Here is a 14,816-nt window from a genome sequence, read left to right on the forward strand (position 1 = left end):
TATCAGAAAGAGGAAGCAGAGCCCTAGGTGATCTCACACTGCAGATATACGGCTGAGGGCAAAGAAATATCTGGACATGGATAGTGAACAGAATAGATCAACAAAAACCTTTATAAAGTATACTTTTCTTGTACACTTAACATTTCTATAAGAAAACAAATCTTTACCAAGTCTATTTTTATATTGTAAATCATATGTTTGCCTAGTTTGTAAAATGAGGACAATTAAATTATCCATTGATGTTCTGGAAATATTACATTTCATCTGATAATACAAGGTTAGATTGCAGGTGTATAATAAATGAATGTTCATACCAACATTTTCAGTTGGGTGCAGTAGAATTTCCAAATCTTTGTACAAATATAGTAGAAAAAACATATATATATATTTTAATTTACTATTTGATTATCTGGATGGCTTGCTTTAAAGTATTAGTTCAGACAAAATAAAAGTTTACAGAGATGCAGTTACATTTTAGGTATGGTTTTAGTAACATGGAATGATCTGCTAACACATTTAAGGAGTTATTGCAATAAATACAACAGATTAGGAGGACTTGTAATAAGATACAACACTCCAGGGGGAACTTGGAAGATGCTGTCTGTTACAAAAATTAGCTGAAGATGAGAAACAATAAAAGGTTGCCAGCATGTAGCCCATCAATACATTTGTAACATTTGATTGGAATTTTACCAACATTGTATTCTAAAAAAAAAAAGGGAGAAAAGAAAGAAGTCTTTGCAGGTTATATAACATTGTCTGGATAGTAAATCATACAGTTTACTGATTCACTCTTCGATGACCTGCAGAAAAAAAAGCAATGAGCCTGCTCACCGTGCTATCAACATAGGCTTCTGTCCATACTACATCATGTTCCTGATCAATAACTTTGGGTCTGCTTAAAACGTGGAGGTACGCCATGACATTCTCTTGTACATCAGCTAATGTAGATATTTGGGTAAAAAAGCCTGTAAAGAAAAAAATATATATATAAGGACCCTAGAGAACCCTGGAGTTTAATATACAGGTATACAAATAAATGAAGCTTTATATTTATTACTATATCATTGGGGTGGGATCACAGTCAAAACATTTCCTTAGCACCAATAGATCTGCAACACCATGAAAACTTCTAGGAACAGAATTCTGTTTTCAATATAAAACTTCACAATGAAAACATTACTTTAATGACAGCAGAAAATGAATCACACAAGCTTCTGCTTGCTTCCAGGTGGAAGCTGAACTAATTGCAAGCAATTATTGTTTTTTCCCGAACTGCCCCTTCTGAGCAGGATTTGTTCTAACTATTCCTAATGGCTGCTACCAACCCTGCTGTACAGTAAAAAGAGGGGTATTGTGTTTTTGCACAGGTAATATTACTTTAGGACCAAGGTAGGGGAACTATATAGGCAAAACTTTTTTTTTATTACCAATCTATATATCTGCTTTGAATGCATATAATAGGAATAATGTATGTACTTGGTGTGATTTGGTATTAGATGCATGCAGACCTCTGCAGCTAAGACTATAGAAATCAAAAGTTTAAAAAAATGTCCACATTAATAATGCAATGCTTAGCTGTACAGCAATTCCATGGACTTTATGACATGCTGTATACCAGTCACAATTCCTAAAGCAGACCTTGCATCAAATAGCAAGTTATAGACCCACGAATCCCCCAATAAGAATTGTATATAGTTCAAAACAACAACAAAAAAAACAAGAACAAAATTCAAACAAAGGAAGAGAAGCAAAGAGGGTTTTTTTGGCAGAATATTTAACATGTATTTGCTCTTGTTTTGGGCAGTAACTTTCACCTGTACCATACATATTTATAGCTTAAGTAAATAGATTACCCATATAAATAGCTATCTTTAACATTACATGCAGAAACAATCTTAAGATCATAGGTATTTTGATCATTCAGTGAAGCAATGTCTCCACCCCGACGCATTTCACCGATTGGCTTCCTCATGGGACTTTCAGAGACTTTACATAAACATACTAATGACAGAAAAAGGATATTCACATTACATTTTAAATATGATTTTGGTAGCATGGATAACAGTTTGCATCTTTTTGAACAAAAGACATCAAATAAACAAAACATGAGAACATATTTTAACCTTTTATCTTTTACTTTTGATCTCCACTTCTCTACATATTTTACTTAGTGTAGTAAATGAGATTCAACCATGCAATCATATGCAAGGAAAAATACTATTTTTTATTTCCTTGACTGAGTTGTCCTTGCAAATCAATTTTTACCACATTCACTAAACTAAATGTATCCTTGATGATAATTCACATTGAAAAGTTAAAAGCTTACAATCCTTTAGTAAATCTTCCCTAGTGAAAATGTATTTATCCTACACCTTTAAGGTGACTTAACAATTAGGCTCCACTAGGGGGCAAAACATGGGCTTGTTCTGTGTTCCTGGTTCACATGGGGCCAATAAAGTTTAGAATTTGACAAACATTCACAGTATGTTCGCTGTGTGTGTTTTTTTTTTTTGGTGCCTGAATGCCGGGAGCTGATAGGACCCATGACCACACCCAAACCCGTTGCAGGTTTTAAGGTTTTAAGGCTGCCTACTGCGATTGAACTGTTTTGTCACTGCATTTTCTATAGCAACTAATATGAGTAAATATGAGAGAAGTGGTGACGGGGGGGAAGACGTGACAAGCTTTTTAAAAATTACTTTACACTTAGGGTATGTTCCCATTTTTCCCTTGACAGCTCTATCAATATTTGTCACAAAAAAATATTTGATGGCTTTGCAATATTCCTAAAAAGAGTCAGTTTAATAAAAAAAACATTGTTAAAACTATACATTTACTTTGATTTGCAGAAATAGTAGCTGCCCATCCTTACTACGTACTACAATATCCTCAAAAAATGGCTTCCCACATAACAGGTACATTTTATAGCTCCTTTGTGTAAATATAATAATTCCAGAAACTTGTTTCTAGGCCAAAATCTACGCACAGCATAGGCAGAGAACTGAGACAAATTAGCATTAGCAAATAGTATTTTTCCCTGAAGACACCGAGGAACATAGATCATCGTCTCTGTATTCATTTTCGGAGTGGAACCTGTTTTTTTTTTAAATATTTTATGAAGCTCGAGACCTGAACACAGAAACCAATTTTTCAGCACATTACTCAAATTATCTAGATCAGAGAATAAATCTATTGGTCTTTACACTGCAAATAATTGAAATTGTATTCAACTCTGCAGAAAGAATTTGCACAATATAACCCGAGTAATGATGTGCTCACACTTAAAGGGCCAGTAGGTTCAAACTAAAGTGATGAAAAAAGTTAAAAAGAACATTAACCTATTTGAAAAAGTAGAATACACTGAAACTGAAAATAAAGAATATATTCAAACTTATAATAGGAAAAAATGTATTTATATCATGTCAGGGCCAGTTTTTTAGTGGAGCAAACCGGGCAGTTGCCCAGGGTCACCACTCTTTCAGGTCCCCCCCCCCATTATTTCCCCTGGGTGTTGGTCTGGAGCCCCATTTTGTCCATTGGCACAGACAATTCACTACCTGTTCAGAAGGGATAATCAACGCCAGCCTTCCCTTCAGTCTTTCACAGTTGTATAGTCCCCTCTTGTGTACTGAAAAGCCTTACTCTGATTTCACTGCACACAATGGGCTTTTTAGAGTGTACATTGTATATATTGGATGAGAATGTCAACAATTATCCAGTCCTTTTCTTTATGGTCTTTAAATCCTTGGCCAACTTATTTTATTCTCTGAGTTTCAGTTCTTTCATTCATGAAGACATGCGGGTGTTAATTTTACCCTGGACGACTGAGGCAGTTGCAATAGGCCCCATGATTTTTTAAGCTCCTTGGTTTTTTCATGGACCCCCATCTTTTTATAACATAATGTAGTCAGGTAGCTGCTCCTACTGCCTATCATTGGGTTCCTGTTTAGCTGGTGGTCCTTCAGCTTTGGTAGCTGCTCAGCTGAACATTATTACTGCAATATAGAAATGGCATGAACCAAGCCCAATGTGTTACTTTGGCAACCTCTGGGAAGTTAGTGATTGGAAATAAGTCTTGCTCTTCAACACACAGGTCCAACAAAAGAGGCTGCCAGGCATTGATGGTGAACACATTATAATGTGGACATTGTCTATATCAATAAAACCAAGAGATAGGCTAGGTAATGGCTTGGTGGCCTGTGGCTAGGCTGGGGCTATTGTTGGGTTGGTGGTTTTTGTTGGGCTAGAAGGCTATTGAAGGCCAGGCTAGGGGGTTATTGCTTGTTGGCGTGTCAAAAGACTGGAAGTTTTTTATCTGGGCTAAAGGAAAATAGATTGGGGGGTATTGCTTGAAACTGAAGGCTGCTAGGGGGTTACCCTTGGGGAGTATTGCTAAGAAAAGTAAGATTCTTGTAACTGACCCTATCATTTATTCAAGCCTACATTGTAAGCTCACCCACATTATTAGGGATATTTTTTAACTCACTTCTGTCCCTGTTTTTGTCCCTACTTTATACTACAAATTATTTTTCACATACTCTATTGGGTGCAAAGATTGAAATACAAATTGCATTTTTTTAATTAAATCTCTTTTTTAATGTATAAAAGAAATAGGACAGACATTGACTCACTATGATTGTCTGTGTGTACAGCTGGTAAAAATAGATTTTAATACAAACAGATGAGTGCAAATCTGCTTCTGATTACTTTAGATGTGGCATACGCTGCATGTGAGGTACCAGTGTTCAATTAACGACCTGATTAAAATCACCTAATCCTGTCATTTAACTTTTCAAAAGTATACTCGCTTACAGAACGATGGAAAATGGAATGTCAATTTCACAAACGCCTCCACTGGGATTTCTTTCTCTTGATTGTTCTAATGTATTTAAAATGGGCTGCCGCCATGCGTCATTAAACCCCCTATCCCACAAGATATGTCCTATTTCTGCATCAAATCTAAAGGCAAATGTGCACAGAAAGGGATTACCATATTCACATTACAAAAGCCAGTGACAGAATTATAGGCAAGGTGGATGGAGGCTCCCCTGTGATTCAGCCAGGGCAAGGATGGGGCTGTGCAACCGCCTGCGAAGCGGAAATTTGGCACAATGTTACATGTTGAGAAATGATTCTCAAGTACAATAGATTTTAGGGCCGCTGACCTGTTTGACTGCTGTGTGTTCGGCCAGCCCACTAGTGGATTATAGCCTGAGCTTTAGCAGAGTTAGAGATTAGATGTACTTTAATTTCTCAGTGACACGCTGCATGCCTCAGTTCTCTATAGACAACATACCCGAGAACAAACAGCTGACTGATGGGAGGTGGAGAAGACTGCAGTACATGGTGAATTGTATAACAATGAGAACTAGAGTTGTCTGTAGAGCCTCAAAGAACTTAAAGCTGAACTGTTTTCTTGGTGCCCAGCAGTTATGACAGATACAGGATTCTATCACCACCAGGGGTGTAGTCGAAAAAGTCCACGAGGGAGCACGGTACTATCCATGGTGCCCGTCCCACTACACCCCTGCCTATGTGTCAAGAAACTTCCCCCAGAGTGACGTCCTGATACCAGAACCCACCCACTCTGAGCCTGCGATAGGAGGGTGGGCAATTTGCGTTCAGAGGGACAACCTGCCCACCGCCCTGAGCCTGTAATTGCATATGGGAAATATGGTTCACAGCTCTGCCTGGTGTGAGGGGGGGGGGGGAACCGGGCAGAGCCATAGACCCCCAAAGTATTTGTTGCAAAATAGGAGTGGGCATGCATGCCCATTCTCGAAAAAAAAGTGAGGGCATGGCATTCCCAGTCGTGCCCGCCCCACCACACCCCTGATCACTTAGTGGTCCCTCTTGCTGTACCCGATGTTACCTCATTGTATCCTCTGGAGGCATGGAAATTCATAGGAACAACCACATAGCATAGCACAGACATGGGGAGAAGTTATTAATTACTTCCTTCATTGCAGAGGAGAATATTTTTGGCAGAGTGGTTTTGAAGGACTAATAGTGTCCTCTTTTTGAAAACTGTAATTGCTTGGCTGTCCCAGACTTGAACACTTTGGACCTCATTTATTAAAGCTCTCCAAGGCTAAAGAAGATACTCTTTCATCAGTGAATATGTGTGATCCAAAAAAACATGGAATGGATTTGCTCCGGGTTTCAAAATATTTGCTAGCAAATAGCACAGGACTTTGAAGAATTATTTTCCAGGTTTGCATTAGCAAGCATGAAGATTCAAAGTCTGAACTGCTTATCTGTATACTTGTTGTGGGTCAGTGATTTAAAAAGTACTGAACAACGCAACAGCATTACAGTCACACAACCAGTATTGTTTAAATAAGAATAGCCATAGTTTCATGCTCCATCTATGGTCAACATATAAATGAGTTGCCTTCAATCTTATTTCAGCAGATCCATGTAGCAACTGCAGTGCAATATAGAAAAAGTCTATTGGATAGGTTGGAAAATTCCAGCCAACAGCTACCATTCACCAAATACTAGGATATAGGAATGGCAGTGCAGGCCTTGTATATTAACATGCACACAATAAATGCACATAACATGTACTGTTCAAATAGATGACTAGGAAATAGTTTACTTTAGACATTTATGCCAGCAATTTTGACACCAAAGTGGAACAAGCCATTGACTGGCCACTAGGGATGAGCAAGCGAGAATTTAAAACTTGATCTTGCCTTGAATTCGGCCTTTCTCACTTACCGCTATTTAAACGAGAACAGCCGGTGTAAACTTCGCCTATCAAGATCGAATTTTAAATTAAAAAAAAAATTAAAAAAACAAAAAACCCTGCTATTTAGAACAGTGTGCAATCTACAGCACTAGGCTTGCCCTAATTCTGACCTGTAGTTCCCGGGGAGCGCTCAGTGACAAGAGGATTATCACGGCTTTATTTTTTAATGGAGCCGTGATAATCCTCCTATAGTGATTTTCAATGGTTTCGGGAAATTTCGCCAAAATTTTGCGGAAGCATCGGAACTCAGAGGAAATTTTCGCGAGAATGCAAGAGGCATTCTTGCTTATCCCTACTGGCCACATATGTTGGTCATTTTAGGCCAATGTAACAACATTCCTTGTTTAATGAAACCCAAGTTCGTGTTTATACCTTATGTTCTGGTCCTATAATTAAACACTTTTTTCACATTATCTTTATCTATAAATCAAGATTATATGACTGACCCTTGTTGGCGCAAGCCATCCATTTAAGATTATCTGCAAAGGCAGCTTCTCTTCCAATCAGGTATGTGAAGATTCGAACCTAAAAAAAGAAATATAAACGTTAGAATATAAAAAATATTTGCTGTTTTTTTTAAATTCTTTTTCAATAAATATTACTTCTGGTAAATATGGTAACGTCTATCTTTTTCACAATAACTACTATTACTTTACTTTCATTTTTTTTTGTACACTTGTACCTGTTCCAGAGCCTGTCGTTTTTTTAATGGTTAAAGAGGTAAAAAATCAGTTATGTGCACAAAAATACTTGTCTATAATTTAAAACTTTTCCTTGTTACATATTCAGTTGTGGACTTAAAACATGTATTTCCTCTTTATTTTTTATCTGTCTGGCAATGTCTCTATTAGAGATCAGTCTTGAGGTCCTAGGTGAAAAACTACTGCTGTAGACAATATGAGGGGTCCCACAGAAACACACAATGTGGGTGTGGACAGTCCATACTGCCAGGCGAACAAAAGCAGAGATGGGAATTATGACATAAAGATCTCACTGTTAGAGTAATCATAACAAAATTATAAGAAACGAGGTGGATCAGCCCACCAAGTCCCACCTATAACTTTAATATCAAATTTGGGAGTAGAGATCTTGTAATCAGCTGGGGTTGCCCAATACAGCGGTCGCCAACCGGTGGTCCATGAGAAATTGTTGGTGGTACGGAGAAAAATTACCTGGCCAGTGCACCCCCCAGCAGGATCTTTCTTCTGATCATGTCCCCCGTAGTCACAGCCCTGCACTACTGTCCCCCCGGGATGTTTAACAAGCAGGTCTGAGCCACGTCACTCTGGGGGAAGCTTCTTCCTCTTTGAGTTACACACAGCTCCCGGCATATGCACGGGAATTAAAATGATGAATTTAGTGGTCCATGAAGTCCGAAAAGTCAGCCACCTCTGGCCTAATAACATGTCCAAGACTGCAGCAGATAGACATTCATGGAGAACCTGGGTAATTCAGCAAACTTGGAATGGATTTCCTAATAATCATTTGCCATTCGTTTACAAATGGTTTTAATCCTGGACCAGATCCATTTCAGTTTGTTGGATCACATAGATTTTCCTATGATAGCCTATCCTTTCTAGTCTTGGAGAACCTTAATAAATCAGACACACTATGTTATTTTAATGCAAATACTGAAATACTAGCAGGAAGAAGATCACTGTAAAACTCATAAAACAATAATGTTTGGCTATAGATCATGTAGTTAATTAGAAAGTAATGTCACACCATCATTCATGGTCATTGATAACTCCTCATAGAATCTCTACATGTTCTATGTTTTATTTTAGTTTTTTGTTATGAGCTTGAGGTAAAAAAGGAAATAGGTTATTGTATTACAAGCTGCCACCAACATCCAGACAAGGTGACTGCACAAAAAATGAGAATTGTCAGGCACAGTCATGAAGCATATTTTTTATTATAATATGAAAACACAATTTATGTATAACATATAAGTATTTGTCTGTAAATTCTGTGATCGAACATGTTACCTACTCAATACAAAGTGCTGAATTTAGGACAAGGTTGACTATATTTAATGCAGAATCACAATTTTAAAAATTGAAATGTGATAACCCAGAATGGTAAAGATAGTGTTTCTGCATGCAATGGTGCCAAAGGTGGAGAAAAGGAAGCATTTTTGGCATCATCCCATTGGCCAGTAAACAGGTATTTATAAAAAGAGGAGAGATAGTTGGAGATCTTCAAAAGCAGGGAAAGGTGGGAGTACTTTCTAAAAGATGTCCTATTTTACCTAAAACTGTTCCTCCTCTTATTTAGGGATTCCCCTTTACACTAGAGTTTCTGGGTCCGCACACCTACTGTGACCATTATAACGTAGTCTAATTTTCCTTGTTGAAGTCTTTATTTATTATATGTGTCATATGAGTTTCAGGGATATGTGAAGGTGGGGAATAAGAAAAGAGTGAGAAATTATGGCTAAAATGTTATTGAGTCTAGCCTGGGACCAACTAATTTCACTGATCTCCACTTGTAGCTAAAATATCTGTTCTGTATGGACTGACCCTTTAAAAAATCCCACTTTTCAAATGTTTTATAAAGTAATGATTTCAATTAATGTGTTTCTTATCTCTTGTGTCAACCTTGGTTTCTTTCATTTCTGTTCTAAGTTGAATCTATGATCCTGCAGTTACCATACAGCTGTTAATCCATCCAGCAGGTGTTAAGAAGGAGAAATTATTCAGACGTGACTTCAGTCACCTAGCCGCGCTAATCTTCTTTGCACAATATCACATTGCTTTTACAGTTGATCTGTTATTAAAAATTAAATCTGACTTTTCAGACACCACAGTCTAGCAGCCTACCTGCTCCTACAGAGAAATTAAGAGGGCCTAAATATTTAATATGCTGCTGTAATTAGTTACAAACTGTTACTTGATTTCTATCTGTAAGTGAAAGTGAAAAGACTCCGGAGGCCCTAAATTAACCTCTGCCTTTTTCTACTGCTTGTGAGTTAAATTACCAGCTGTAATTAGACTGTTCAAATTGCATCTGAATAGAATTTCTATTACCGCATTATTAAAAACCCAAGGCCCCCTTGGGACCAAACAAATTATCTACCCCTTGATGTGTTTGTCCTGATCCACTATACACGCCTGCCAAGTGAGAAAGCTCATAGTTAAGACAAATTAATAACAACTCAGAGCAGGCCAGCTGCCCCTTTGGCATGGGACAGTCACAAAGCTTTCACATGACTTTTGAAACACAGCTGGCTCAAAATGTCTGCTCCCGGCATTGCAGCTGCTAAGGTGGGTGCACACTTTAAATAAACAAATCTTGAGATGACGGAGTAAAAATAAAAGTTTAATATTATCACTAAGACTATTATTTATGCTGATACAGAGTAAAATGCACACCATGGCATGATAGATAAAATAAGCTTGTAATGTATACAGGGAGCAGTCTACTTAGTGAGCAGTATAGATTTTTTAAATATTTTTATCGAGACTCATGGGTATCCAGAGAATTTTTTTTTCTGGGGGTTGGAGGTGGGAGGTGGCTGTAGTCAAGATTATCTGTAAATCATAGATACATGGCACATAAAAAGAAGAAAGAAACGAATAGAGGAATAGCTAAATGGGGGACCCTGGAAATGAGGGGATCAATGCAGAAAACGGGGTCATCAAAAGATCAGTTTATTATAGACATGGCTGAGACCCAGTAAGGACACAGGGACAGTTGCTGAAATTGTGTAGATGTAAGTGACAACCATTTGGTTCTCAGATTAAATCCAAAGAGCTAGGCTGCAGCGGACACTTTTGAAGAACAGCTAGCTCATGACTGCATTAGATTAGAGCCATTCACCAGAATACCAAACCCCCAACCCCTTCAACCTTCACTCAATAAAGACAATATGGTACAAATGGACTCTCGGCTATTTATTACATATTATTTACCATTTTTACATATTAGTGTCAAATTAATCATACAACAACACCCATCATAAATCAGTCTGGTTAGAGGTCCACGAAAATAATAACTTTACGTTCATCTAAAGCAGGGACCTCGCTTCCATAGATAAACCAGGTTCTCAGGTGCAAACCCACTGCCTCAACAACTATATCAATTACACATACAATCAAACAGGTTACCACCTATTTTGCTGACCAATTACACTCCTTGGGAGACCATAGATGGCTCCCCATATCACTTCATCACCTTCTCCACACACTGCCCTCAGGGACCTCAAACCACCCAGGCCATAACAACATGGAGAGAGGGTGGGAACCTTGCTATCTAGACCTCTGACTTCACCCTTACACCCTTCTTTCCTATATACCTTATTCTCCACCTTTTGTTTCCATTACCTTCTTATCTCTGCCTTGCCCTTACTCTGACCTCTCCTACCTCTGCCATTTTAACCCCAGCTTGCCCATCTCAGCCTTTCCACCCAGTCATGTTGGCCATAAGCCTATCTCTCTCCTTTTGCAGGCTCCTGGCCATTCTGAACATCTGCTCTTGGTAGTGCAGCTAAGGTTCGTGCACATTTAATGGATGGGACTGATGGGACACCTTACCGCCATCGCTAACCTAGTATGATGCTAAACCTTATTGATATTTTTTTCGAAACTAGTGGTTATATGTTAGCCTAGGATTCATAGAGACACAGCTCTTAATCTTTTAAATTAGGTTGTTGGAACAATAAAATTTTGTGTTTTTAAATTTAACTCTGGTTGTCCTTCAAAAGCCTGGCTTTCCCTCCCTTCGCTTCTTCTCTTCCTCCCACAGATACACGATATGTAATCACAGGCTGGGCAAATAGGAGTCAGCTCCTCCTTGATTATCCATTGGGGCTTTTCTTTCAGGTGAAACAAACTAACATGGTAGATGCAGCCACACAGCCCAACCCACTGCCCAATATAAAGTGATGAGAATGAAATCAGTGCTCATTGCTACTATAGCATCTAGATTGAATTTTATTCTCATCTCTCTCCTATGGACAATGTTACCCTTAGCCAGCCAAACTGTGTTACTTCTCCTTCTTGATGCTGGCCAGTGGAGATGGGCCTCCTTTGTGGGTGGTTACTGGAGAAATGCCCCCCTTTGGTGCTAGATTGTGGAAAATGATCTCCTTGCTACTGGTCATACTCCTCTTTCAGATTGTCAGTTCTTTTCCTCAGTAGTAAATGAGAGCAATGCTTTCCATGTAAAAAATACCGGGTATCTTAAGCCAAGGGCACCTAAGAAGTCCTAAGGATTTAGGTAGCAAGCTGGTTCAGAAACGTGAATAAAAATAACTGACACCTGAATCATCATTAGATTGGTGGGGGAATATTTTAAAATAGCACCACATCATTTACACATATATTTAAACCCAATTTTTGTTATTCCAGGATTTTGCAAGTGTCTATTAATAATATTTTAAATAATAAAATCATTGTTGTGATTAAAGGAAGGAACTGTTTGGGTTATCTTGTATATATGTAGTTATTTAATATCTAATTCCTACATGCAGTGATCTAAAGTATGTAACAAATACTATCCATAGGTGCTGTCACTCTGAAACCAGTGGAAGTTACAAATCACAGGTTAAAATCTTGTTTTTTGCTATTTGTCACGCTTTACACCTTGGTGAAAGACATCTATAGGTGACATAAAGTTGATTTTATTGAGTTGTCACAGCACGCATAGCTGTTAGGCAAGGACTCTTCTAAGTGCAATTCATAAATACGTTTTTTCTGTTTGAGAATAATACACTTGAGTGTTCTTTGAGGAAACATAAAGCTGTACAATTTCAAAGTCAGAACAAGTAAGTGTATTTTCTGTCTTCATGGTTTCATTTGAAAAAAATCTAATATGGCAATGAAATAACAAGATGTTTTATCTTTGGGCTTTGTAATAGATAACACTGTTGTGAGTAATACGTTATGTCCTTCTGAGGAAGCCTTCGGGTGAAACGCGTCAAGGACGATATAATGCAATATAATAGTAACATAAATATTTAGTAATATGAAATGTATGTAATGATGGATATGTAATGACCTAAGCTGTTTTTGTTTGTTTGTTTTTAAAGAATTACACAATAAATTGTTATTTTATGATTTTATTATTTTAAATATTATCAATAGGCACCTGAAAAATCCTGAAAAAACAAAAACTGACACTTAAATCATGTAAAATGGGGCTGTAATTACATCACATTAAAACAGAAAAGAAATGCGAGAAAAGAAATCCTCCAAATTCTTATAAAATCTTTATGCCAATCTAAAAAATGTATATAAAAATTGATATGCTTTCTTAATTTAGAGTCATGATCTAAAGTAAAAAGTAAAAAAGTTCCAGTGACTGGTAGTTTGTAAAAGATTCCAAAGCAATACGGCGCCCACTGTAAGATAAGCAACCCAGCCACCGGGCATTTATTTATATCGTGCAAGGAGTTCTGCTGCAGACATCACAAGATCTGGTTTCTATTGCAGTCAACAACTTAATACTGTTAACGTGATATATTTACCAGTTTCCTATAATTCATTAGGGATCCACATTCTGCTTAGAAAATGCTTTCAATTCCTATTTAGTGCAACGAAATACAATCCGTTGATTAATTGTCCATAATGTGACCTTTGGGCTTTCCACATTCTCTGCTCACGTGCTTATGTCAAAAGGCTTGGCCAGCCACTGTACAAGTATAGACCCGAGGAACAAAAAGTTGTAAATCTATAATGTGGAGCACAAAACATCCTGCAGACTACAATTTTGTCCTTTGGCTTCACTTTATTTAGCAAGGTGGTGTCACCGATGGGTATGTTTGGTTCTGAACATGGCCGTCAATAATTCCCAGAAGCCTTTTCAACCACTCCATCAACACATACCTATTACAAGAATCTAAGACTTCTGCTGGCTACCTTCCCACATTCTAAATTTAAAGATTTTTTTTCCAGTCCTGCAGCCTCAATGTTTTTATTTAGCCAGTCCTCCAGTTTCGATATATACAGTATACAGTAAATATACCGGTATATATATATATATATATATATATATATATATATATATAAATATATAAATATATCAAAGCACACACATATACACAAATGATTCTTAGGTCATAACGTCAGCAGTCCGACATGTTATTATTTTGGTGTTTGTAGGAGGTTCCTGGAAAAATGTTTAACTTGCCTGCATGAACTTTAAAAGTGTTGCTCTTTTATTAAGTTGACAGCAATATCCAAAAACATGGGTTGAAGGCATTCTAGCATATAATTTAAAGTGATCATTTGAGCTTCGACATTTTTACTGTGTAATTATTATGTATCTTTTTTAACAATTTGTTCATTTTGTGAATGAAAGTGTTAGAACAAAGACTTATGCTGTTTCTAATAATAAATCATCTTTGTTTTAGTGTTTTCTTCTAGAAACATTAAAAGACAAAGGTGTTTATTTCCTAAGAGCAATGCAGACACTTCTTTAGATACTTGTAGTCATTAGGACCACAATGGTTTGATAAAGATTTACTCCAGGGAACCACCTAACTCAAAGTTGATAAACATGCACATATATACTCAAGTATAAACTAAGACTTTGCCCTCAAAATGCTTTTAGAAAAAGATTATTGGTTTATTTTTGGGTCACACCACTAGATGGCCTTATGTATAGTATGTAACAAACTACAGACAGTGCCCTCTACAGGTGGGCCGTTATATTGTTCAAACAATCATTTAAGAGTGACCAATCCCAATCAATTCAAAAGCACAAAATACTTAAACCTGTATAAAGGGGGGACATTTATGCAGACTGAGCTCATGTGATTTATTTTTTCCTGGTAAAGTAAATGATTTAAAATAACACCATAGATGTATTTATTCACATTATTTTGTTGGCATTTCTGATAACTGCTTTTATTGTTAGCAGTGACAGCCACATTTTGTGCCCAAGGCAATATTTGTGTCAAAGCAGGTTACTTGTATTTACAGGTAAAAATAAACACCTTGCTTTATATTCAGATTGTTTTATATTGAAGAATATACAGCAATTCTTCTGATCCAGATACCACAGAATGAGCAGCATTTCATGATTGGGAAAATACCTCAGCCACTGCTTGGACAGT

The 14,816-nt window shown here is 37.3% G+C and overlaps 1 protein-coding gene across 3 annotated transcripts in view; it reads right to left on the reverse strand.

Moving 5' to 3' along the window:
- The window catches only part of CACNA2D3 (calcium voltage-gated channel auxiliary subunit alpha2delta 3), a 547,059-nt gene that overhangs the window by 231,296 nt on the left and 300,947 nt on the right, over positions 1-14,816 (reverse strand). For all 3 annotated transcript variants that reach the window (XM_072420933.1, XM_072420932.1, XM_072420934.1), the window contains 2 exons: positions 7,204-7,282; positions 835-968 (listed from right to left, as the gene is read on the reverse strand). In XM_072420933.1, the coding sequence (XP_072277034.1) occupies positions 835-968; positions 7,204-7,282 (213 nt within the window). The remainder of the gene's footprint in view (positions 1-834; positions 969-7,203; positions 7,283-14,816) is intronic.

This window comes from Pyxicephalus adspersus, chromosome 8, assembly GCF_032062135.1.
Source record: "Pyxicephalus adspersus chromosome 8, UCB_Pads_2.0, whole genome shotgun sequence".
NCBI lineage: Eukaryota > Metazoa > Chordata > Amphibia > Anura > Pyxicephalidae > Pyxicephalus > Pyxicephalus adspersus.